General features: G+C 34.7%; 5 protein-coding genes and 1 non-coding gene across 10 annotated transcripts; 3 read left to right on the top strand and 3 right to left on the bottom strand.

The window, feature by feature from the left end:
* Positions 1-661: 661 nt before the first annotated feature.
* On the top strand, positions 662-2,588 carry LOC111282440 (V-type proton ATPase subunit a3-like). Its single transcript, XM_089761236.1, has 5 exons — positions 662-961; positions 1,169-1,388; positions 1,453-1,526; positions 1,623-1,671; positions 1,825-2,588. The coding sequence occupies exons 1-2, from the start codon at positions 801-803 to the stop codon at positions 1,371-1,373; spliced, it is 366 nt and encodes a 121-aa protein (XP_089617362.1). The 5' UTR covers positions 662-800; the 3' UTR covers positions 1,374-1,388; positions 1,453-1,526; positions 1,623-1,671; positions 1,825-2,588.
* LOC111282439 (cysteine protease RD19A-like) lies at positions 1,660-3,434 on the bottom strand. Its single transcript, XM_022870518.2, has 4 exons — positions 2,931-3,434; positions 2,710-2,829; positions 2,180-2,426; positions 1,660-2,079 (listed from the first exon to the last, which is right to left on the bottom strand). The coding sequence occupies exons 1-4, from the start codon at positions 3,405-3,407 to the stop codon at positions 1,802-1,804; spliced, it is 1,122 nt and encodes a 373-aa protein (XP_022726253.2). The 5' UTR covers positions 3,408-3,434; the 3' UTR covers positions 1,660-1,801.
* A 3,877-nt stretch (positions 3,435-7,311) lies between these two features.
* On the top strand, positions 7,312-10,199 carry LOC111282720 (purple acid phosphatase 2-like). The gene is made up of 8 exons (XM_022870951.2): positions 7,312-7,502; positions 7,705-7,905; positions 8,128-8,239; positions 8,526-8,755; positions 9,062-9,200; positions 9,280-9,500; positions 9,665-9,786; positions 9,898-10,199. The coding sequence occupies exons 1-8, from the start codon at positions 7,332-7,334 to the stop codon at positions 10,091-10,093; spliced, it is 1,392 nt and encodes a 463-aa protein (XP_022726686.2). The 5' UTR covers positions 7,312-7,331; the 3' UTR covers positions 10,094-10,199.
* Positions 10,200-11,549: 1,350 nt separating this feature from the next.
* On the top strand, positions 11,550-11,622 carry TRNAE-CUC (transfer RNA glutamic acid (anticodon CUC)). Its single transcript has one exon. It is a non-coding gene; the product is annotated as a tRNA-Glu (tRNA).
* A 322-nt stretch (positions 11,623-11,944) lies between these two features.
* On the bottom strand, positions 11,945-16,141 carry LOC111282293 (chromatin remodeling protein SHL-like). 5 transcript variants are annotated; one of them, XM_022870313.2, is made up of 6 exons: positions 15,978-16,141; positions 15,515-15,860; positions 14,765-14,833; positions 13,337-13,472; positions 12,989-13,053; positions 12,121-12,393 (listed from the first exon to the last, which is right to left on the bottom strand). In XM_022870313.2, exons 1-6 carry the CDS (start codon positions 16,048-16,050, stop codon positions 12,339-12,341), a joined length of 744 nt encoding a protein of 247 aa, XP_022726048.1. In that variant the 5' UTR covers positions 16,051-16,141; the 3' UTR covers positions 12,121-12,338. The 5 variants fall into 5 exon arrangements, 4 of the variants coding, with proteins under 4 accessions (XP_022726051.1, XP_022726048.1, XP_022726050.1 ...); XM_022870315.2 differs by having other exon boundaries at positions 13,006-13,053; XR_002689227.2 differs by having other exon boundaries at positions 12,346-12,393; positions 13,006-13,075; positions 15,978-16,140.
* Positions 16,142-16,949: 808 nt separating this feature from the next.
* On the bottom strand, positions 16,950-21,516 carry LOC111282294 (beta-galactosidase 3-like). Its single transcript, XM_022870320.2, has 18 exons — positions 21,306-21,516; positions 21,097-21,192; positions 20,853-20,965; positions 20,707-20,773; positions 20,496-20,588; positions 20,204-20,347; positions 20,022-20,110; positions 19,824-19,929; positions 19,431-19,518; positions 19,163-19,281; positions 18,899-19,063; positions 18,600-18,778; positions 18,412-18,521; positions 18,217-18,326; positions 17,846-17,956; positions 17,659-17,772; positions 17,341-17,543; positions 16,950-17,257 (listed from the first exon to the last, which is right to left on the bottom strand). Exons 1-18 carry the CDS (start codon positions 21,474-21,476, stop codon positions 17,140-17,142), a joined length of 2,196 nt encoding a protein of 731 aa, XP_022726055.2. The 5' UTR covers positions 21,477-21,516; the 3' UTR covers positions 16,950-17,139.
* Positions 21,517-22,344: the final 828 nt, after the last annotated feature.

The raw sequence follows: 22,344 nt of genomic DNA, 5'->3' as shown, positions 1-22,344 counted from the left end.
GTCGAGACACTGGTCTATTTATTGGATAGAGTTGATATGTTATGTCATATTTAATCAGATCATTAATTAATTTAGTGCTGTAGTTTTTATATCATATTATGTTTGCCTTTTAATAAAATATTCTTAATGGTGTTGAATTGAAATAATAACTGGCTCTCATTGTTCTCTTCCTAGTTCCTACTGTTATTTTTACATCATGACAAACAGTAACTAAATATGCCTGTTAAATTTGCTAATTTATGCAATAAAAGGCTATAATATATGTTTGGATAAGTAAAAAATTTTTGAGTCAAGAGTCATGACACTGGGCTATTAATTGGATAGAGTCAATAGATACTGTTATTTCATATTCAATCAGATAAATAATTAATTCATTACCGGATTTCTTAAATCTTATCATTTTTTTATTTTTATAAAATATTTTTAATGAAGTTAAATTCAAATATTAACTTGCTCTCATTTCTATGTCAAGTATTTTTTTAATATTTGTCACTCTCTCTACTCTTCCGTAGATATCTATTTTCAAGGCTTAATTTCCAAATTTTAATTTTGGTTTGGCTCAAATATGTTTGGTTGAAATAACACCATTTCAAAATTTTAATTTTGGTTTGAGTTTCAAAAAGAGCAAGTCTTTGATGAGCCTCATTTTGTGCATGCGCAACCCACGTGATTGTATAAACTTATTAAAAAAAACCATGAGGATAAGTTATCTTTTCTGCCTTTTGCCAATGATAACAGTCAGAGTGTTCTTTGACACAAATATCTGCTCTTCATGAATAAATTTCTCTGTGCCTTCCAACATGTTCCATGAGAGTCATTTACACATTTCTACTTATGTTCTTTTGCTTATTTTGTATGAATGTTATCTGATTTTAGTAAAGCCTCACTGCAAACTGCGCCCTGTTTGTTTTCTTTTTGCAGTCTTGCTCACTCAGAGTTGTCAGTTGTGTTCTAGGAGAAGGTTCTTCTCCTTGCTTGGGGTTAACTGTTGCACATTTATCTGAGCAAAACAAATCTAGGCATTTAATATTTTATGATATTGCTCTTATTACTCATTCCATTTCTTATTCTTTTTAATTCAATGAGTTATTTGAGTTCATATATCTAAGTCCAAACTTCAGGGGCATGTATACATGCATGATGATGTTATGCTTTTTGCTTGCTACAGGTTTAACAATACAATCATTCTCATTGTTGGCATCATTGTCTTTATTTTTGCAACCGTTTGTGTGTTGCTAATCATGGAAACCCTTGGTGCTGTCCTACATGCTTTGCAACTTCACTGGGTTGAATTCCAGAATAAATTCTACGAAGGAGATGGTTACAAGTACTATCCATTTTCATTTGCATCAATAGATAATGAGGGTGATTGATGCACTGAATTGAAGGTAAGAAGTTGTGTTGATGTTTTCATTTGAAGATGATGAGAAATCAATTTAGATGCACCTGTAGGGGGAGTAGAGGAAAGCTTTCTACAGCCTAAGCACTGCCTCTTTACCTTCTGGTTCGGTGGTTGTTATTGGGAGGTATCTTCAAATGTGGTAGCATTTTTCTATTTAATTTAATTTATTTTTCTATTTAAATATAGTAAAATTTTATTTCTAACTCATTTTTTATGATAGATTAAAGGAAGGTGAACCGAGGATGTAAGAAGAAAACTTCACGAAAAAGGTAAATTAAACTTGCTCTGATAACATTTCAGTTGTTTTAACACAGTTCAGAAACATAACAAATTTAAAGCTTATCCAAATAATTGTAACATGAACTATACAAACAACTGGTGTTACGAACAACTAGCACCCTACTGAGAGTTGGTGTTAACAGCAGCAACAGTTGATACCATAGAGTCTACGCCACAAATATTGCGACCCCTGCAGATTTTGTAGAATCCATTCTCTCCCCAGTTTTCTCCCCATGAGTTCTTAATGATCCAGTATGGTTTATCCTTCATGCGGACTGGTGCATAGCCAGCTGAACCATATCCCACCAACAATACTCCATGATCAAGGCGCTTTGAGCAAATGTAAGGGCAAGAAACTCCCCCAATGTATGTCTGCATGAACACTGCATTGATAGCCACTGCATTCAGACAACGAAACAGATATTGCCAAACAAACGATGTTAGTAGGTAAGGAGGAAAATAAAAATTAAAATTACAATGAATTTTATATTCATTTACCTGCAAGAGGACCATTCTTCACAAGATTAGCAGCAATTTGATCCTCATCGAGAGAAACAACACTAAAGTTGGCCACTTTTGCAGCAATTTTGGTCTTGTCGAATTTGCAGGTCCCAAGATCGTTGCCGGTGTAGGGGTAATCCTCCTGACGCATAAGTCCACCAGCTCTGAGGGTATACTCAAAAGCACTATTCATGAGCCCACCATTGCATCCGGAATCACAAGAACCTGCTTCTTCTGGATCACACTGCAACCCAAACAATATCCAATTACCCTTTACCGTTATTCTTTCTGTATTACCACAATTACCTCAGAAGTTTGTAACTTTTAATTATGATTGAAACTGTAGCACCTTAAAATCATACCCAATAGTATAAACTAAAGAATAAAGATCTAATGATCATATAAATGATGGCAAGTTGAAATTAAAATGAATTTAATTAATATTAGCGCTTTCAAGCTCAAACCATTAATCCAAGCATACATACCCATTAAGAAAATTTTTCAAGAGAAGTATAAAAAAATCGAACCTCATGATCACAATCTACAAGCTGTTGCTCGCTAAGGCTCACGAGTTTCCCGGTTGCCAAAAAATTAGCACCTTCCAAGGCTCCTGTTGTACTAAAAGACCAGCATGATCCGCATGAACCCTAATCACCAAACAAACAAAAAATAATTAATGTAATTAATTTTTTATTTTTATTTTTTAAAAGCAATATTTACAAAGGTTAAATTTTCTTAAAATTAAAACCTGATTTTTGACGGGTGTAACAGCTCCTTTTTCTCTCCAGTCAAAATCTTCAGGCAAATTATCGGTAGGCAAAATAGGTGCCTCAGTCGCATCTTTAGGTAGTCTCAATCTCCTTAATCCCAAATATGTCTTCCTGAACTCGCCCGGTGTCAAATCGGAGAACTGAGTCACCCCGTGAGTCGCAGACGGGTCAAGCTTCTGATGACGCGCCGCTCGCCTTAGGTTAGCCTGAAAAACCTTGAATCTATAATCGTGCTCCTCTTGCGACCCGTACGATTTCTTGAACCGTTTCTTAAATAGCGAGAAGTGATGCTCTGCTGTCAACAGCTGTGACCCGGCTCCATCGTGACCGTCCGTTATTTGCCTGATCAACGGATCAACTTCCGATCTCTCGGCCGAGAAAGCCTCCGTAGAAATCACGCCAACGAATAAAAAAGAGAAAATAACCAACAGACAATAGGCAATGCAATGATCCATTTTTTTCTTTTTAATATTGAAAGTTGCAGAAAAAAGGGAAAGGAAGGTGGGTTATTTATAGGTACTTCGATGCGGTACTTCAATTTTCAAAACTAACAGTCATATGGATATTTTGGGGATTTTGAAAGGTTGCTTAGGTGTGAGGGAAAAAGAGGCCAACGAAGAAAAGACACGAGGTGGAGTTAAGTGTTGGGGTGGAATGACAGTTGCTTTGGGGTTTTGGGCTCTTCTGTTAACCGTTATGGGGGAATTGGATTCCATGAAGGTAGCGAAGAGGTTGGGCTGGTTGGATTTGGATTAAGGGAATTTGGGGTTACCTTTGACACTGTTTTGCCCTTTCTTTCGTTTCATCGTTGATGCCTTGCAATAACTCTTTTTTAGGGCTGTAACAATTTTGTTTGCCTCAGCTAATTTACCGTTTTCTAATATAAGAAAAGATAAAATAGAAGCCTTATTTTTTTTATACTTTAATGGTTACTTCATCAACAACTTTGACCCTTTTTTTTTTTTTTACTTTAATGGTTACATCATCAACAACTTTGACTATTTCATTGATTGAATTTACATGTAAATATATAATTACTCACGTCATTACTCATGAAATTCACCACTTAATTCTCTCCATCTTCTCTCTTTTTTTTGTTCATAGAAATTTACTCATTAGCTTAAAACCGTAGATGTTTACCATATTAGTTAGGTGCATCATTCGTGACTTGTGGCCACCAAACATTTCAAGCAAATTGTTCATAATTTTAGGATTACCATATCCAACCCTTATCCGCAAAACCAAGAGAAGATGACCAACAACTTTCTATCAAATTAAAATTTCTTTCTCCTTCAGCTTTGTTCCACCTTTTGCATTTGATTAGGGCTACGGCCAGTTGCTTACACCATCTATGGGAAGACAAAGACGATGAAGATGATGACTACCTGATCCTTAAAAAACAAAGATTCCAATTCATGTTGTGGTATGGTCGAAATTTTGGGCTAAGGAATTTTTGGTTCTATACATTGAGACATTGGTTTTGGTCCATGCTTGTTTTGGTCAGGTGAAACTAAGACCTAAAAAAAGGCCCAACTCTTGTGCAAATGTAAAGCTAACTCTGGCCCAACCTTCGTTCGTCTACCCAAAACAATGAAGTTGGCTTGGGTTAGCAATCTAACCTGAATCTGTCTGGTTCCGATTGAGGGTCTTTTTTTTTTTTTTTTTTTTTTTTTTTTGTAAATTGAGTTTCAGTTAAGATTTGATTGAGGTTTTTTTTAATTTAAGTTGAGGTGAGGCGAGAGTCGAGTTTTAAATAAATCTGTTTTGGTTAGACTTGATATAGTATAATATTTTTTATTGTTTATTTAATTTTATATTTATATTTTAAAATATATTTTAAGTTAAAAATATTTTATTAATTTTTAATCATATTCAATCGGATATTAAAAAATAATATTTTAATATTAAATTCGAATATTTATTATGTAAAATCGAATATGATTATAGGTGAATAAAAATTTATTTTAATTTGATCTGTTGTTATATTTAAAATTATTTTATCTTTTTTCTTAAGAGAACAACACGATTCTAGATTCCATATTTTAATCATTGTGATTTGCAATCATCAACTATGAAAATACATTTTCTTCCATGTTTTTTATAAAAGGAAAGTGTGACAAGAATTGGAGGATGATGGCGGATCATCTACGAGGTTAGGAGACGTAAAAGAAAGTGCAAAACATACAAATCATTAAATTACATGACATGTTTTTGGGATTTTACTTGATTTTTCTCTATTACATGCCAAATTCCCACAAAAAATGGTTCTAATCACTGTCAATTCTAATATTAATATGCATCCATTAGGAGGCAATCAATTCTCTTTCGTTGGCATGAGACACGCTGTGCCTGCCTTTTAGGACCAAGTTGGAAAGGAGAACCAAAAGTTACCAAAAAACAAAAAAAAAAGTAAACACGAAAACGAATGGGAATGCCCGCACTTTCAAAGAGGTGGGCCTGAAGTGAATGCCCACTAACCATGGCCCAGCTGTTTTAAGTCAGTCAACAAGGCGTTCTGGTCCAATGTTTTCTGCCGCTGCTCCCAACCCTACCTCACCTCATTTTCCCACATTATTCTCCGCTTCTCTCGAGCGTGTCCTTCACATCCTCCATACAAAAGCTGGGACAAAAAAAAATGTGTTGGGCACGAGCCATGAGCCATAGGAGGAGAGTCAAAAGCAAAAACGATGATTAAAAAATGGGAAGTTACGATTAAAATGGATCTTAGATCTTACCAGAGATAGATTTGGTAAATCGTGATTTTGTATTAAGTAAAATATTGGTAATTTATATATTTTTATTATATTTTATATAAAATTATATATTATAATTTATGTTATATAAAAATATAATATATTTTTTATTTTATTAAATTTATATATAATTTTTTAATTTTAAATCATATTATTTTATTTTTCAAATCATATTATATATTATATTTTAAATTATCATATTTATGTAAAGAGACAAAAATATCTTATTATGATATATGCTTATAATATATAAATGTATTATTATTTAAAAAATAAGATTTGATATATGTATTTAATTTTATAATAATAATTATAATAAACATATTTTTCTAAACTCTTTCAATTTATTTACGTCTAAGCTAAATCGATTTGGTGTTTTCAAATGCATATGCAAATGCAAATGATTTTATTTTCACAATGAAATCTCTCTTAATAAATTGATATTGGAATGTATTATTTATAACCATGGGAGAGGTCATATGTCGAAATCATATTTGATATTAATAATTTATATATTTATTTAAATTTAATTTTATTAAAAATTTTAAATTTTAAATTTTTTTTAAGTTAGATTAAAATTAAAAAAATAAACTTCAAATTTACTTATTAAATTTAATTTATATAATAAAAATTAAATAATTTAATTTAATGAAATTATATTCAATTCATATATATATATATAAATTTAAAATAAAAATTAAGTTTAATAAAATATATAATTTTTATTTTAATTTATATATATGAATTATATATTTATAAAAATAAAAAATTCATATATATATATGTGAATTTGGATTAATTTAAATTTTAAATTTTTTATCTAAAATCTAACCTAAAATTTAAATAAAATTAAAAATTATGTTCAAATTCATTCAATAAATTTTAATTTTTATCCAAATCATTTTAAAATTTAAACGAATCATTTAACTTATGAACAGGTCTATCGCTGAAAGAATCCTTGACCAAATTACAAGCATAATAATGCAACCACCAATTCCACTTTTCATTAGGTCAAACGTTCATGTGGAAAATTTAATGTATTTTTTTCTACAAATACGTGTTTTAATTGGAAAACAATTAATCAATGGAAAAAAAAAAAAAAGAAGGTCTAAAGACCATAATTGTCACTAGTGTTTTATGTTTTCAATAAATAATTATGGTTTATGTTAGTTTTAAAAGAATAAAAACCATTCGATGAAACAAAGTGTACCATCTTTTCTATTCATCAGCTCATCATACATTTAATCATACTAAATCCAATAATCGAACGGTGACTGATTACAGTGAGAATCTGATTACAGTTTGAACAACATACAGTCCGGACTACTAGAATCCATCTCACCTCATAAAATATCAGTTTTACCCTTCCTAGTAACTCTATGTTTTCCAACGCTGCAGTCCGAGTTACATTACTGTAAGTCAACCTCAAAGTCTTTGTCATTATTATTATATTATTTTCATCCTACTATAATTTTATTATAAGTGTTTTTCCATTGTACCCATTGGCTTGTAGTATTCAAAGGGTCCACGTTCATAGTCGTACATAATTTGAATATTATTGATTTTCCATTTACGACTCCTATAAATGCCTGACTTATTAGGAGAGCATTGAAGATAAGATCAAAGATGGACTTTCTTTCTTCTTCTGCGGCAGCTGTTGTTCTTCTGGCTTTTTATTTGAGTTTGTGTAACGGAGGAAAGACCAGCATCTATGTCAGGAAAGTGGAGAAAACTGTGGATATGCCTCTTCACAGTGATGTCTTTCGAGTTCCTTCTGGATACAATGCACCCCAGCAGGTGCTTTCTCAGTTCCTTGGTCTCTCCTGTTTTTCTGAACCATAGAGGATTAAAAAAGCCCAATCCTTTTGTTTTGTTCTTGCTATTTCTCGGTTTGGTCTTTCCTTATGCACTTGGTGATTAAAACTGGAAAAAACATGGGTTATTGCATTTTAGTTTGACTTTATTGGATGCTTTGTCATGTGGGTATCCTGAATTTAAGGTTCATATAACACAAGGAGATCATGTTGGAAAAGCTGTGATTGTTTCATGGGTGACTGAGGATGAACCAGGTTCCAGTACGGTGCTTTACTGGAGTGAGAACAGCAAGCAAAAGAAAAAGGCAGAGGGCAAAGTCACAACCTATAAGTTCTACAATTACACCTCTGGTTACATTCATCACTGCACCATTAGAAATCTGGAGGTAAAGTTGAATTCTTTCTACCATCTCATTGTTTCAAAGCATTTGCTACATTCATAATTTCCCTTTTGCGATTCTGTTTTTTGCCTGTAAGGCTATAATCTATACACCTTGGCTTCTGGATAAAAGTACCGAGCATTATAAACTCTAAATTCTTAACTATATATTACTATCAGCGTGATGCTTGGTTTTCAATTCTGGGTCTCTTTATTTGTTTGTGTACAGTACAACACTAAATATTACTATGCGGTTGGTGTTGGTCATACTACGCGAAAATTCTGGTTTACAACTCCTCCTGAAGTCGGTCCTGACGTCCCATACACCTTTGGTCTCATGGGTAAGCTGCCTCCATCATTTCTCGTAGTTCAAGAGGTTTCTGATAAGAATTTTCATGTGTAATTAAAAAAGTAAAGATTACATTCACTTGAGTTGCTACATATTTGATAACATTTTAGACTTGTTATTGTTGTGGGATGTTTTTATTTGATCTTCAAGATAGATAGTTGTGGGCTTTTCTGGTTTGTGTTGCTGGATTGCTGCTCTTTATGTGGATGTTTTTGAGTAAATACCTACTGCTTATATTTAGATGTGCTGATGTATCAAAATTGGAAATCATTATGCAGGGGATCTAGGGCAAAGTTTTGATTCAAATAGCACTCTGACTCATTATGAACAAAATCCACTGAAAGGTCAAACAGTATTGTTTCTTGGGGATCTTACTTATGCAGATCGATATCCTAATCATGATAATGTAAGATGGGATACATGGGGAAGGTTTGTTGAGAGAAGTGTTGCATATCAACCATGGATATGGACTGCAGGAAATCATGAAATTGATTTCGCCCCTGAACTTGTAAGCATTCATTCTTTTTAATTGTGATAAACTTGTAAACGCTATAAACTTCTTTTCTATTTGGTAGCCAATAGCTCTCGTCCACCTCCTTTTTTTGGTTACCAATTGCAATGGGGAAATAGGAGTTGTATGACAGTTGTGGAAGCTCACCATTCTCTGGGACTAATGTACTCAAAAAGCGGCACTGATGTTTTTCTTTGTTTTGATTTTAACCTTGGTTTTGTCTGATTTTACTGCTTTGTCCTTGAACGTCAAAGATTGCTGGCAGAGTCAATTGGTAACAACATGATTATGGTTCTGTTGCAGGGTGAAACAAAGCCTTTTAAGACTTACGCTCATCGTTATCATGTTCCTTACCAAGCATCAAAAAGTAGTGCTCCCTTTTGGTACTCAATAAAGAGAGCTTCAGCGTACATCATAGTCTTATCTTCATATTCGGCCTATGGTAAAGAAAATAAATCTTTTGCAAAATTGTGGACTTAGATTCTGGATTCCTCTGGTAACTATTGACATTTTTCCCACAGGTAAATACACTCCTCAGTACCAATGGCTTGAAGAGGAGCTACCAAAAGTTAACAGGAGTGAAACACCATGGTTAATAGTTCTTATGCATTGCCCATGGTATAATAGCTACAACTACCATTACATGGAAGGAGAAACCATGAGAGTAATGTATGAGCCATGGTTTGTGCAGTACAAAGTTGATGTTGTATTTGCTGGTCATGTCCATGCCTATGAACGATCTGTAAGCTCTTTGTCTATGTGGGTTTGAACCATTTGTTCACTTATAGCTACTAAATTTGAGTACAGTTGCTTCATCAACAGCTTTTAAAGTCTTAAAGATCTGTTGAATGCTGGAAATTCTTTTAAAATGATTATTCATTAATTACTGATTTACATATATTACAGGAACGTGTATCCAACATTGCATACAATGTTGTAAATGGTATTTGCACTCCTGTGAAGGATCCATCTGCACCTGTATACATCACCATTGGTGATGGAGGGAATCTTGAAGGCTTAGCAACCAAGTAAAGATTGTTCTTATATTACATTATATATATATATATATATATATTGGTCTTCTCTTCTGTGATGGTTTAATGCATGATTTGATGTCAATGTCTGTTTTGTATTTGTAGCATGACAGAGCCACAGCCAGCGTATTCAGCTTATCGCGAAGCCAGTTTTGGTCATGCCATTTTTGATATCAAGAACCGGACTCATGCTTATTATAGTTGGCACCGCAACCATGATGGATTTGCTGTTGAAGCTGATTCTATGTGGTTTTTCAACAGATTCTGGCATCCAGTTGATGAGTCTTTATCCTCTCATTGAGAATGGATAACATGCTGTTTCCCATTTTTAAAAAATTTCTTGTGCCCTTTTTTAAAAAATTAAATACAAAATTATAATCAATAAACATTTCCAATCTTTTTCTTCACCTTTCCCGCTCCACTCCACAATTCCCTTTCAATGAATTTATGTGTACTTTTGGTAGGGTAGGATGGAGAAAGTTGAAATGCTTGTTAAAGATAAAAAAAATAGGGATAATACTCATATAAGTCTTCTGTTTCCTTTTTTTTTTTATTTATAAATTTCAAGTATTTATTTAAATATTATCTCAAAACTTTATCTAACATTAATCTGAGTTGTTTTATGCTTTGGATTATATAAATAAATAAATATAATAAACAAAAAAACATGTGACAATATTTTAATTCATCTACATTGTATTAAACAACAATTCATAAACTTTTTTTTTTTAATTTTTCAAATATTTAATCTGTTCATTAAAGAGAAAAATAAAAACTTGTGCTTCACCTCTTGATTTAGTAGCTAAGAAAGTTTTGTGAGTACATAAAAGTTCTGATTTCTAGTCAAAGTTCTCTTTTTTTTTTTTCCTTGTAAGGGTTATGTTCTCTCCTAAATCAAAAAAAAAATAGAAAAAAAAAAAACCTGAGGTGCATTATGTATGCCGTTCTCATCGTTATAAAAGTAGCCACAAGCAGAAATGTCCAGTACTGGGGTTTCTCTTTCTTGGCTGGGGGGGTGGGGCGCGCTCTGCTATTGACATGCAGATGGAAGTCTTTCTTTCTTTAGGTTTCTTCAGAACGGCTTATCTTCTACTGTTAGTCTTTATTTTGAGTAACTGGCAGATGCAACATGTTCACGTTGCGATGTTGGTTTGGAAATTCGAGGCTATCTGACCCTGCTTTGCTCGCTCAAATTAAGCCACGTATACACAGCAGTCGAGCATCTTTCCGCCTTTCGCTTTTCATTTATTATATTCTAATCGCTTAGTTAATATCTTAACTGTTCACAAAACACATCGACACCTGTGATAAGGGTGAATATATAGGTTTGTAATGTCCAACTTAAATTGCCACTTAGAAGCATATTGGCTCTAGATGCTTTAAAAATGCAACTTTTCCAAAGAATCTTACTTTCTGCCCAAACCACGCGACTATTGTTGTTGCTATATATATCTTTGCTGACATTGTCTGGGTTGCAAGCTTAGCATAGAAAAAAGCCAAACAACGGTCTGCGTTTAACAAGACTAAATACCAAGGACACTGTCTTGTAGATGTGACTCACATGAGATTCATGCTGTTGTTTGGATGGATTAATGTCAAATTGGCCACCATTATTCACAAATACCAATACGGCCATTACCCTTTATTTCCATCCAATTGTCAGTATTCGTGTTCGTCGCCATAAGTCTTCATCAAAGCTGGAAGGAAAAAAAAAAAAAAAACCGTAGATTTATATTTTCGAGCAATATTCTCGTATATCCGTTGTAGTCTAGTTGGTTAGGATATTCGGCTCTCACCCGAAAGACCCGGGTTCAAGTCCCGGCAACGGAATATTTTTTCCTTTGATAGATAGAATATTTGGCTTATTGCTCGTAAATTCACTTACAAGCATTTTATAGTTATAATTCTTTCTTCGTTTCACATTTACTCGAACAGTTAGATGTCTCCTTCAATAATCAACCCAAAGGAAGAGATATCTAAATGAAGCACTTGCTTTTCCAATCACCACTCCATCGACTCAATTGGCAAATGTCAAACTCACAAAGGGAGCCAGAAACAAGGCAAAGGAAACCAGGGGAAGAACCATGACTACAGGAAGACAACCAAACCAGTAGAGCAGCATTTGATGACTATATATAATTGCACTCCAAACTTGGCAAAGATTATTAATAAGGCCATTCATTATGCTAAGTTTTTAATGTAGTAGAGACAAGCCAAAACCTAGGAATCTATGGCTCTTTTTATAGGCTAAAAAAGAGTTTTTGATTATACATTACCCTAATCTATCAACCCGAGTGAGAGTGAGAGTGAGAGAGAGAAGGGAAACCTACATCATGATTCATGAGATTACATACAACCAAGCACATTGTTGACTTCCACTGACCGACCTTCAAACCATATAAACAGGACATAGGTTGTCAAACCAGTTACTGTCAACTCAATCATCATGACCAACAAGGCTACAGATTTGGATGCAGATATATTTGTCTGCATGTTTGCTCCAAGCCTACACATGGTTAGAACCGAGAACAACTCTAGTCTCTTGGCTAAACCAATGAGTTTATGTACTTTTTGTCACCTTCGTCGTCGTTTTGTATCCACCTGAAACACAATGTTGATGTAGCAGTCACAAATACATACCAGCTGAAGGATATACAAGCTGTGTAATACCATTAACACAGTTCAATCAGAAACTTAAACCATACAAGCTGTCACAAAAACCCCTATTTATTCTAAAGGTATGAGCTAGATTCCTGCAGACATAAAACAACCTGGAACAATGTAAACCACATTGATGCATACTGATTATACGCTGTTTCTTTAGCACTATGTTCTTCACTATTGCCATGCATGGCCTTCACAAATTTATTGCATAAGTTTAGTACTATCTTTACGCAGAGCTAACATGAACTCAACAAAAAACAGCATAGCTTTCCTTTTACTAAATAAAAATTACTCAAACATTCTCCCAAGTGATAATAACATAATCCACATTCAAACTCACTAGCATACACACAACTAACTCTATCTTACCCATCAAGTCATCACTCAGTATACTTCCATATCTGTGATCCACTGGCTCTGAAATCTTCTAAATTTGAGAAATTGAAACCACCGAAAACAAAGATATGCATAACGGAAAAAACATGCCAACTAGATTGGTGATTATAAGAAATAAAGCAAAGGGAGGTGAGACCATAGCTTGGGAATTACGAGCAACACCAAGTTTTGAAGGTTCTTCTGCCTCCTTTTGGTAAGAATCTGGATTTTAATGTGAGTATTCCTGTTATTCATCAATGCAGCATGAACTGATGATTAATTAAGAAGAATGTACCATTTTGACCCACATTCATCCTGAAGGCCAAATAATTGTGCATTGGTGAATAATTATATATAATTTGACCCAGATATAATAATTCTGCTTATGTGGATAAAATAAATGGCATTTCAAGGCCACCTCGATATCCATCAGACATGCATGTTAACTTGAGTCCAGACTGAAGTAATGACTACCAAGAAGGAATCGAAGGACAAGCAGGAATACCTTTGTCTCTGAGTGTCTGAAAGTAGCATGGGAATTCTGCAACTTCTTTTGACCTTCAGATGAACAACTTTCACAAAAGAAGTGGTCAAGTCCTTTAGCCTCCTCTGCTATCATTTCTATACAAGCAGGATGAAACCTGAATCAAAAGTCATATGCTGAATATGGCAACAGTTTCTACAGCATACTTGATAAATTGTACGCATTTTATTCACAGAATTCAGAGTAAAGAAAAGAGGAACCTTTGAAATTAGACATGAAAGTAGATCAGAGGAAAAAGTCTTTCTGAGACAGCTTCTAAAAGTAAAAGAAAAGAAACTAAATGTCCCAGCTAGGATCAAGAACAAACCTCAACCTAAGAAGGTACATGAAGTGAAAATATAGCAAAAATCTGTCTCTACTAGCATGCTAACCATTTCAGGCTTCAGCCCATGTTAACGTTTTTGTATTTCACAAACAACAGTCAGACTTCTGAATACTGCTTGGATCTTCAACAATGTATATTACTTTCTATATAACATACAAAAATAGAAATACAATACACGCAAGTTCCTAAAGTTCAGTGAGTAATTCTCCAAAATTTCCTACTCTAATAAAATCTACCAACTCAATGCCAACAATTCTTGATTTGTACATCCATGAGCCATAGATGTGAACACTGCATCTAAGCAAAGACCATTCATATAAAAAAAATTTATATCAACACAATCAACTACACAGACCGTATAAAGGCTAAAGACCTATATTCCCGGAGGACAAACCCCTCCTTCCACACAGCAGGCTCAAAGGGATGGATAAATTCAAGCTTAGGTCCATCACTTTGACATAGCCTTCTCACAGAAAATCAGGTGTCCTGCCTTTTATGTCCAGCAAAGGACAACAAAGACTTTGATTGCATCACAACTTATAAATGCTTCTACATAGGGCTACCAGAAACTTCTTTAGAGCTATTTTCTTAAAAGAAAACACTAATTAAACCCTTGCCATACTAGCACTGTACAAACTGAACAAAAAATAATGTTCTGTTTCCACAGCAGACAAGGAGAGAAAGGTATCATCATTCCACTAATGGGCCAAACTTTAAAACTTCTTTATCCTTTTTGGCTCCTATTTCAAGTGGCAGCTAAAATAATACCCTTCCAATCTTTTGCAATAGCACCTGCTGATTAATGACAGCTAAAACTATAGCCTATCCACCACTCAAATAAATTGCTTTCATGTCCTTGAGCAGACATATATGAGAACTGATTTCGTGCAAGCTTATAAAAGATAAAGTATTCTTTTTAAAAAATCAACTATAGCTAGAAAAGCATTCAGGAGAGAAGTCTTCTTGCATATTTCATACAAAATATTCATGCACAATACCTAACAGACAAGATGTGGAAAAAGGCTCAACTGAAATAGCTATCTTCCTAAGCATATCCAACTTACCAGTCACTGCAACCGTCACACTGAACCATTAGGTCATCAGGATTGTAAGGCATCTCACATTTGCAATAACTGCCACATTACAATAACAAACTAGGTAAAATAAATTTTAAATAGAATAATCTAAAAACCAAAGTTGCAAACCACTCCAGCTCACAAAAATGTTTACTTGCTCTAAAGAACTACTTCCAACAAGTTCACCATTTTGATCAATAAAATTTTGATAATTTAGAAGGAACTTACACCTAAATATACCGACAAATAATGTATTAACCTACAAAACCATATAAAATTTTGAATTTAAGGGACCTTATATATGTAATGCACGACTATGAGCAAAATCAACTTTTAAATTTTCCCCAAACATAAATTAATCAAAGCATTAAGTTATAAAAAGAAACCAACAAAAAGTTTGACTTTTAATACTCAAAATGCACAATTTCAAGCACCTCACTGGTGTTTCGAAGCATAAATTAATCCAAATATAAAGCCTAAAAATTTAACATTTTCTTTTCTAATGTTCAAGTCAATGAATAATCAACTTAAATTGACTAACCTAATCTTAGTCAAGCCTTTAACTGATTAAAACATTATTAAATAAAATTAACCAAAAATAATAAGCCAATTAGGCAACTAAAGTCTGAAATTTGAAAAAAGAAAAGGAAAACATAAGCCTAACTGATAAGTATCCTCGCAGAAATCAGGGCATATATTAAAACTAAAAATTGAGAGGAAAAAAAGAAAGGAACATACACGGCGACGCGATCGGGGTTGAAAGCACCGGTGGAGGAATTATATTCGAAACGACAGAAGAAGTCGTCGTTTCCAACGGCATCAAGCTTGGTATAGCTCTTGAAGCTATGGACCGTACACTTTCCTTCGATGGTATCGGCGCTCTGAACATCATAATGATCAGACAAGAAAACCTCTTTAGATCCATGGAACTGTCTCCTCCCACCGATCGACTCCTCCGGCCTATAGTACCACCTCACGTGCACCTTCACGTTTCCTCCACGTGCATCCGCCTCGATCCGCTCGATTCTCGCCACGTATTGCGGCTTTGATTGATCCGATGGTCGCATCAACACGCAATCCCCCGCTGTCAATTATCACAACTTTTAGAAAAACCTTTAACTACTACAAATTTGTCTCTCAATCTCTCTCCTTCTTTTAAATTTTTTACTTTGCTTCCATCTTTTTATTTCTTTTGGCTTACCTTTAATTGTTTTGTTGATGTGTTTGACTGTGTACGAGTCTAGAGTTCTCCTTGGAGCTTTGGATTTGGCCATGGAAGAAACAGAACAAGAAAAAAGAGAAAAGGGTGGCGTTGAGGAATACAAGGATTAGAGAGATATTGTGGACTGACAAAAAAGAAATTTAAAAATAATATAATTAATAAAAATATTTTAATAAAAAAGAAATTCAAAATTTATTTTTGACGGGTAGGTTAGATTCGGTGTTGCGGGGCTATGGTGAGGTTGTGTTTGGAGGGTTTAATCAGCGTTGATAGGGTTTGGAGAGGGGATAAGATTGGAATTGAGGTGAAAGTTGGGGGGTTTTACGGGAAGTAAAAAGGAACTATAAGTAAGGGTACGGGTGTTGTATTTGATTCTGTTACAAGATTCTCAAGCTGCGGTGACGTTTTAATGGGAGCTCGGATTCGGTGCAATCAGTATTACTTTTGCAGAAGTTCAGGTGCCCCTTCTGTTGTTGCCACGTAAATGTTTCTAGAAAGTATCTGTTTATGATGCTGCCACGCAAGCTTTTCTTGGAAGCTTGCTGTCTTTAAATGTTGCTACAAATGTATTTTCCAGCTATTCAAACTTATCCATTTACATTTAGATATATTATATTTTAAGATTGGTTTGAATTCCATCGCATTGAAATTTTGCCTCCTTCAACTGCGTTGTGGAATGCATTTGAATAGCAGCCAAAATCCCAAGCAAAGATTGTTAATATAGAAATACAATTGAATTTGACAGTAACACCTAGAAAAAATTACGATTGTACCACAGCTTATCTCAATCGATAAATATAATTTATTTTAACATAAAAATTTGAATAATAATTTTTTGTTAATTAAATAGATTATAAAATACGACATATTTTACAAACTAAATAATTTATTTACTTCTAAATTTTTGTAAAAAAAAAAAATAAGAGTCCAAAGACTAGCCATCATGAATTTCATTTGCAATTTTCAGCCTCCACAAGAACACTATTTGGAAGTCTCAACCCACCTATTGTTGGCAGTACAAATGGCCAATGTTTGCTATTTTGTATTACATTCCATTTGAGATAATGAGTATGTAATCATCTTTTCCTCTTCTTCTTTCTTTCTTTTTGGAATAAATATGTCATTTGAGATCATGTTTAAGTTAGCTATTTGTCACCAATCGTTTTACCAGTGAAATCTTTGATGCATCTCCCCCAATTTCTTCAAAAACCAGCAATAAATTTTGTGTTGACTTCAACCAGGATCTGGGAACATGGTACCTGAAAACATGACACGTTTGGAAGAAAGTTAACTAGTGTTACAATCTTTCATTCAGGAAAGTTTGATTTCAGAGGGCTTGTACCATTGCTGAGTTGGATTGCCACAACCAAATTGACATTTGGTCTGACGAAATGAACCGACATAGCTGCATTCACTGCAATTACCATTGGCTGAAGTAGTCCAATATCGGCCTATGCTCTGTCCATTGATCCATAGTTGGCCTTTTCCCATGCTACCCATGTCCAAAGCTAAGGGATCATCTCCTTCCGGAGCATCAAAAAATGCCTGAAGGTTGAATTGATAGTTTCATTTTTATAATTGCATGAGCTGTAATAGTTTGGTTAAGCTACATTTTCAAGGAACAGATATATATACGTTGCTTCATATCCATTTCCCTTACCTTATACCACGTTAATGGATGTTGTTTCTGAGCTGCCAAGGATCCTTGGATCCAATCAATTGATGGGATAGAACTTGGAGAACCTAGACTATCAGCTTCTCCCTTAAGGCCAACCTGTTGGAGAGAAACAATCATGAGGAAGAAAGTCATTGGAAACCATGAAAGCATAGAAGAGGAATCGGTCAACCTTGTATGACCATTTCTGCCAGGTTAAGTCCCTTTGTCCTTCATCTAGCCCATGTAGAACAACTGGTCCTAGGACTCCTGTGTCCCATGTCTCAAAATGCAAACCAATATTCTTCAACAACAGGAAAAATTGAAGATGAAATCAGCAAAAATTTTCAATGGAAAGAAAGGGGTTTTAATGCTTCAGACCTCAGCCTAATTGTTAGATCCTTGAGTTACCTGTATCGTATCCAAAACATTATGGTCTTTTAATATGGTGCTAGCACATGCCACGTTAATATAACTTTTCTCTTTTTCTTATGTCATGATTCCACATATGTTTTCATATTGTAAGAATTGGTCTATGATGAAAATGGAATAAGGTGAACCAACCGGCAATCCAACCGCTATACTGAGAATTGAAATTTTATTCATTCCAGGGTGCAGGTTTATACTTTCTGTAAAAGTAAACCTCCTGTTTTGCCGAGTCCCAAAGGCTGATCCTGTAAGTTTTAAGCAGTAGAAAAGTTTTTCAGTTACTTAGCACCCATGAGCACTAGCTCAGGAATGAGAAACTGAAACTTGTACCTGAAAGCTGCCCATTGATAAAAACATGCATGCCATGCCCTGTTGATTGCACACTGAGGGTGGGGAGTTTGCCTCCATGAAGAAATGATTCAGCTGAACTTATTTGGACACTGGAAAAATCACCTAATCAATAATTGAAAGTCGAGATCAATTTAATTTCAGTTGAGACAGAATCATCCAAATTTTACCTGGTTGTGTACCAGAGATAATCACTGGTATCTCTTGTGATGTTTAATTGTTCCAAGAGACCCTTGACTGTCATTGGTGACTCATCCTCCACTGAATATACATCTTCATTGAATGTCTCCCAGGATTCCAACTTCACATTTGTCGGTAGCATTTGCACTTGAGATGCTTTAATTCCAACCTGGAAAGAGATATGGTATCTGGTCTATCATCTCATCACATTAAATGAAACCGAAAAGAAACTGAATGTAGACCATGGGCAATCCAAAATAGAATATCAGACTATTGTCAAATCACTTACTTTGGCGGTGTTGAAAACAACATTTTGGCAATCTGGAAGGATGCTGATGGACCAACGGGGAAGGTCATAGTGCATATTATTAAAATTCACCCTTGCGTCTGACCGCATATTGTAGTTGGAGAGAAATGCAGCACAGCCGCCCGACTCGGAAGAGAAAACATGTGCCTGAGAATAGTTTCCATTGAGTTTGATTTGCTTGTAAGACTTTAACAAGCACATTTATTCAAGAAGCAGAAAAAGATTCTAGTCTGAATGTCCAGGCACCTGTTCGTAGCTTCCCAAAGCTATGACGTTAGGATCAGCAGTCAACAAAGCTTTTTCACACAACCTAATAGCCGTATGGAGTTCCTTCAGATGATCATACTTAGGTTGCCTGATCAAGCCTTTCAAATTAGCAATATACCATTAGTTACATGTCAGAAAGGCACTTGGGTTTAACTCAAGTGATAGAGTGGAGTGGGTTTATATAAAGATTTGATGTCCAAAATCGGAAAACATGTCAAAATGGTGCTACTTGGATTAGAACTCTTACCATATTCATCAATTGGAGCATCATAGTCATAGCTGGTAGTAATGAAAGGGCCTCCAGCAGTTCTTCCAAAGTTGGTACCACCATGGTACTGCAGAGTACAGAACAGGGAAAAAAAAAAAAAAGCAGTGCATAAATGTTCCTTTCAATAGTAAAGAAAATAAGAGCTTTAAATGCTTGGTGCAATTTTAATTAGCCTTTGCCAGATGCAAAGTTCACAATTTTCCTTATGATTGTCAGGGAAAAGGACGGAATTTGTTTTTCTCCTCTCAGTTTTGAAAATGGCCTTTACGAGTCAGTTTGCACATTTTAACTGAAATGTGTTCATGAATGTTATCCAATAATTGCTGTAACTTTACAATTCAACTATTTGAGAACTCAAAGTTGTTAACAGACCATATAGTAATTGACAAAGGAGCCACCCTTTTGAATGAATCTGGCAACAGCAAATGCTAAATCCTCAACTGGCCTGCGGTAATTCGGGCCACCAAAGTCTGAAAACCTACATAAAGAGAGGGGCAGATGGTAAGCTTATAGTTGAAAAATACAGGAGAGAAAAACCCCATTTTGATTGATGATGGGTGCGAAATTTACCAGCCAGTCCATGCCTCAGTCCACATTGTGGGTTTGTACGGTTGGTTTGGAGAGAAATAGTCACAATAAAAACCATTGCATGTGTTTATCTGTCACCACCAGAGTCTCATAATGCAAGGCTAATAGTATGAATGAAGCTTTCAAAGACAACATCAATGGCTGATCCAAGTTGTTTTGCTTACCACGGGATCTGGGGCATCATATTCCTTGCACATAACCCATGGGACCCCTGTGTCCAGCCCAACAGCCATTGTTGCAGCCCATTTAACATAAGCTTGACCAGCAGGTCCAAATGACTTTCTTTCAGGTTCATATTCATTTTCAATCTGCAAACAAACAGAACAGTGAACAGATTGATTATCAACTGAGCAAATATAAATGAAGAAACAAGTAAATTTGATGCAAAATGGATATGTCCCATTTCATGGTTTGCAAGCATGTTAAAACTCATAGGGAATATAACCTAAGCCATACCTGAGAGAGGATGATGGGGCCACCTTGAGACTCAAACAAGTTTTCATCCTTCATCATTTGGACGATTTTTTGGGTGAATTTTTGCATTGCTTGCTGAAACACCAAAAATGGCAAAACTTGAAAAAATATGTCAATAAAAAATTAACTCTGATTTGGAACACACAAAGTTTGCATTGCTTATCTTCTTTTTTTTTTTTTTTCATTTATTTACCTTGAAAGGCTCATTATCTGTTCTGAAGCTAATTCCCGGAACATACTTCAACCAAACAGGAAAACCTCTAGGGAAAGAAAAAAAAAGAAAAAATCAATGAACATCTTGTATAAGGTTGTCTTCACAATGGAAGAAGTATTCATTACCCAAAATTCCATTCTGCACAAATATAAGGCCCAATGCGAAGATGAACGTATAGCCCAGCTTTTTTTACCAGTTTGATGAACTGAACCAAATCATATCTCCCTTCAAAATTATACTAACACCCAAAAAAGAAAAATGGAAATTCGTAAGAAAAAAAGGCAAGAAAGTTACTTCTAACAGGGAAAAAACAGAGGAAACCAGGGAAAAGCCGAAGCAAAACAAAAAAGGATGAGAGTAGCAAACTACATTGCCAGGAGAAGGTTCATGGAGGTTCCAAAAGACATAGGTGTCAATAGCATCCAAACCACCATCTTTAGCTTTCTGTATAAGACCTTCCCACATCTGCATTACATCCACATCATTTCACTATCTAAAGTTGCCACAAAGTTGTCTACAAGATCGATATTTTCCCAAGAAAATGTGGGATGAGATGAAAAAATGAGAAGATATTGTACCTGAGGGGTGCTTCTAGGATAATGTATAGAACCAGAAAAGAGAATTCTCCTCTGCCCATCAATGATAAGAGCCTTTCTGTCATAGGTGACATTGCATTGAGTCACCATAACATTTAGAAACAACATTGTAATGCATAGAAAAAACCAGTGGGAAGCTGAGTTAGCTGCCATTTTCTCCACCAAAGACAGCAAGAGAGAGGTGAGCAAACAATGAGATGAAGTGTGAGGAAAGAAAGAATGTGGTTTGTTAGATACTGGTTACTGTTCTACTAGACGACAGAATCCTTTTTTGTCTTGAATCATTTTGAAGGAAGGAAAACAAGTGAAAACTATCATACAAGGGAATCAAATGATTTTGAGTTCAGAATTGTTTTGTTCTTTCCCATTTTTCATCTTTTGTTCTTTTCCAAATATTATATTCTCACTTTTTTTACTACCAATAATGTGTATATATGTTGAAAACGAATACTATATAGCTGCCTTACGGGGGGACAACATTGGAAAAAAGAAGAAAAAAGCAAGCATGGAATGATCCAAACGAATCATTCATTTCTCATAAAATTTTTCGTAAGAGTTCATCTGATCATCCTAAGAGCAACAGCCATGTTCCATAAAAAACTCATTTTTACAATATTTTTCCTGATTAATCATTGGACTAAAGAAGTCAACATGAACATGTTAAATGAAAATGAGTAAATTGACAGCAAAATGGGCTTTCAGAGCTAATTTATTCTGCTTTTTTGAAACAATGGACTCATGGGTGACCCACCTCAATTCCCCCATGTGAGTGCCAATATCGCATTCTTGACCTTTAACAGAGTTACGTGTATATATGGCTTCCACTCAACCATGTCAAGACATGACAAAATGTGCATTTGTTACATTATTCCAAGCCTTAACAAAATGACATGATGAAGGAATAAATCAACTAAACCATTTCAACTAAAGCTTTCAATAAACTAATGTATGATCACCAGCTTTTAGGTATATGATCACATCAAATTTTGTGTATGTTAATGGTAAAGTGTTGATTCCTGAA

The sequence above is a fragment of the Durio zibethinus genome, chromosome 5 (assembly GCF_047325235.1).
Source record: "Durio zibethinus cultivar Kanyao isolate XHJ-2024 chromosome 5, ASM4732523v1, whole genome shotgun sequence".
NCBI lineage: Eukaryota > Viridiplantae > Streptophyta > Magnoliopsida > Malvales > Malvaceae > Durio > Durio zibethinus.
This window is presented reverse-complemented; position numbering and strand designations above follow the sequence as displayed.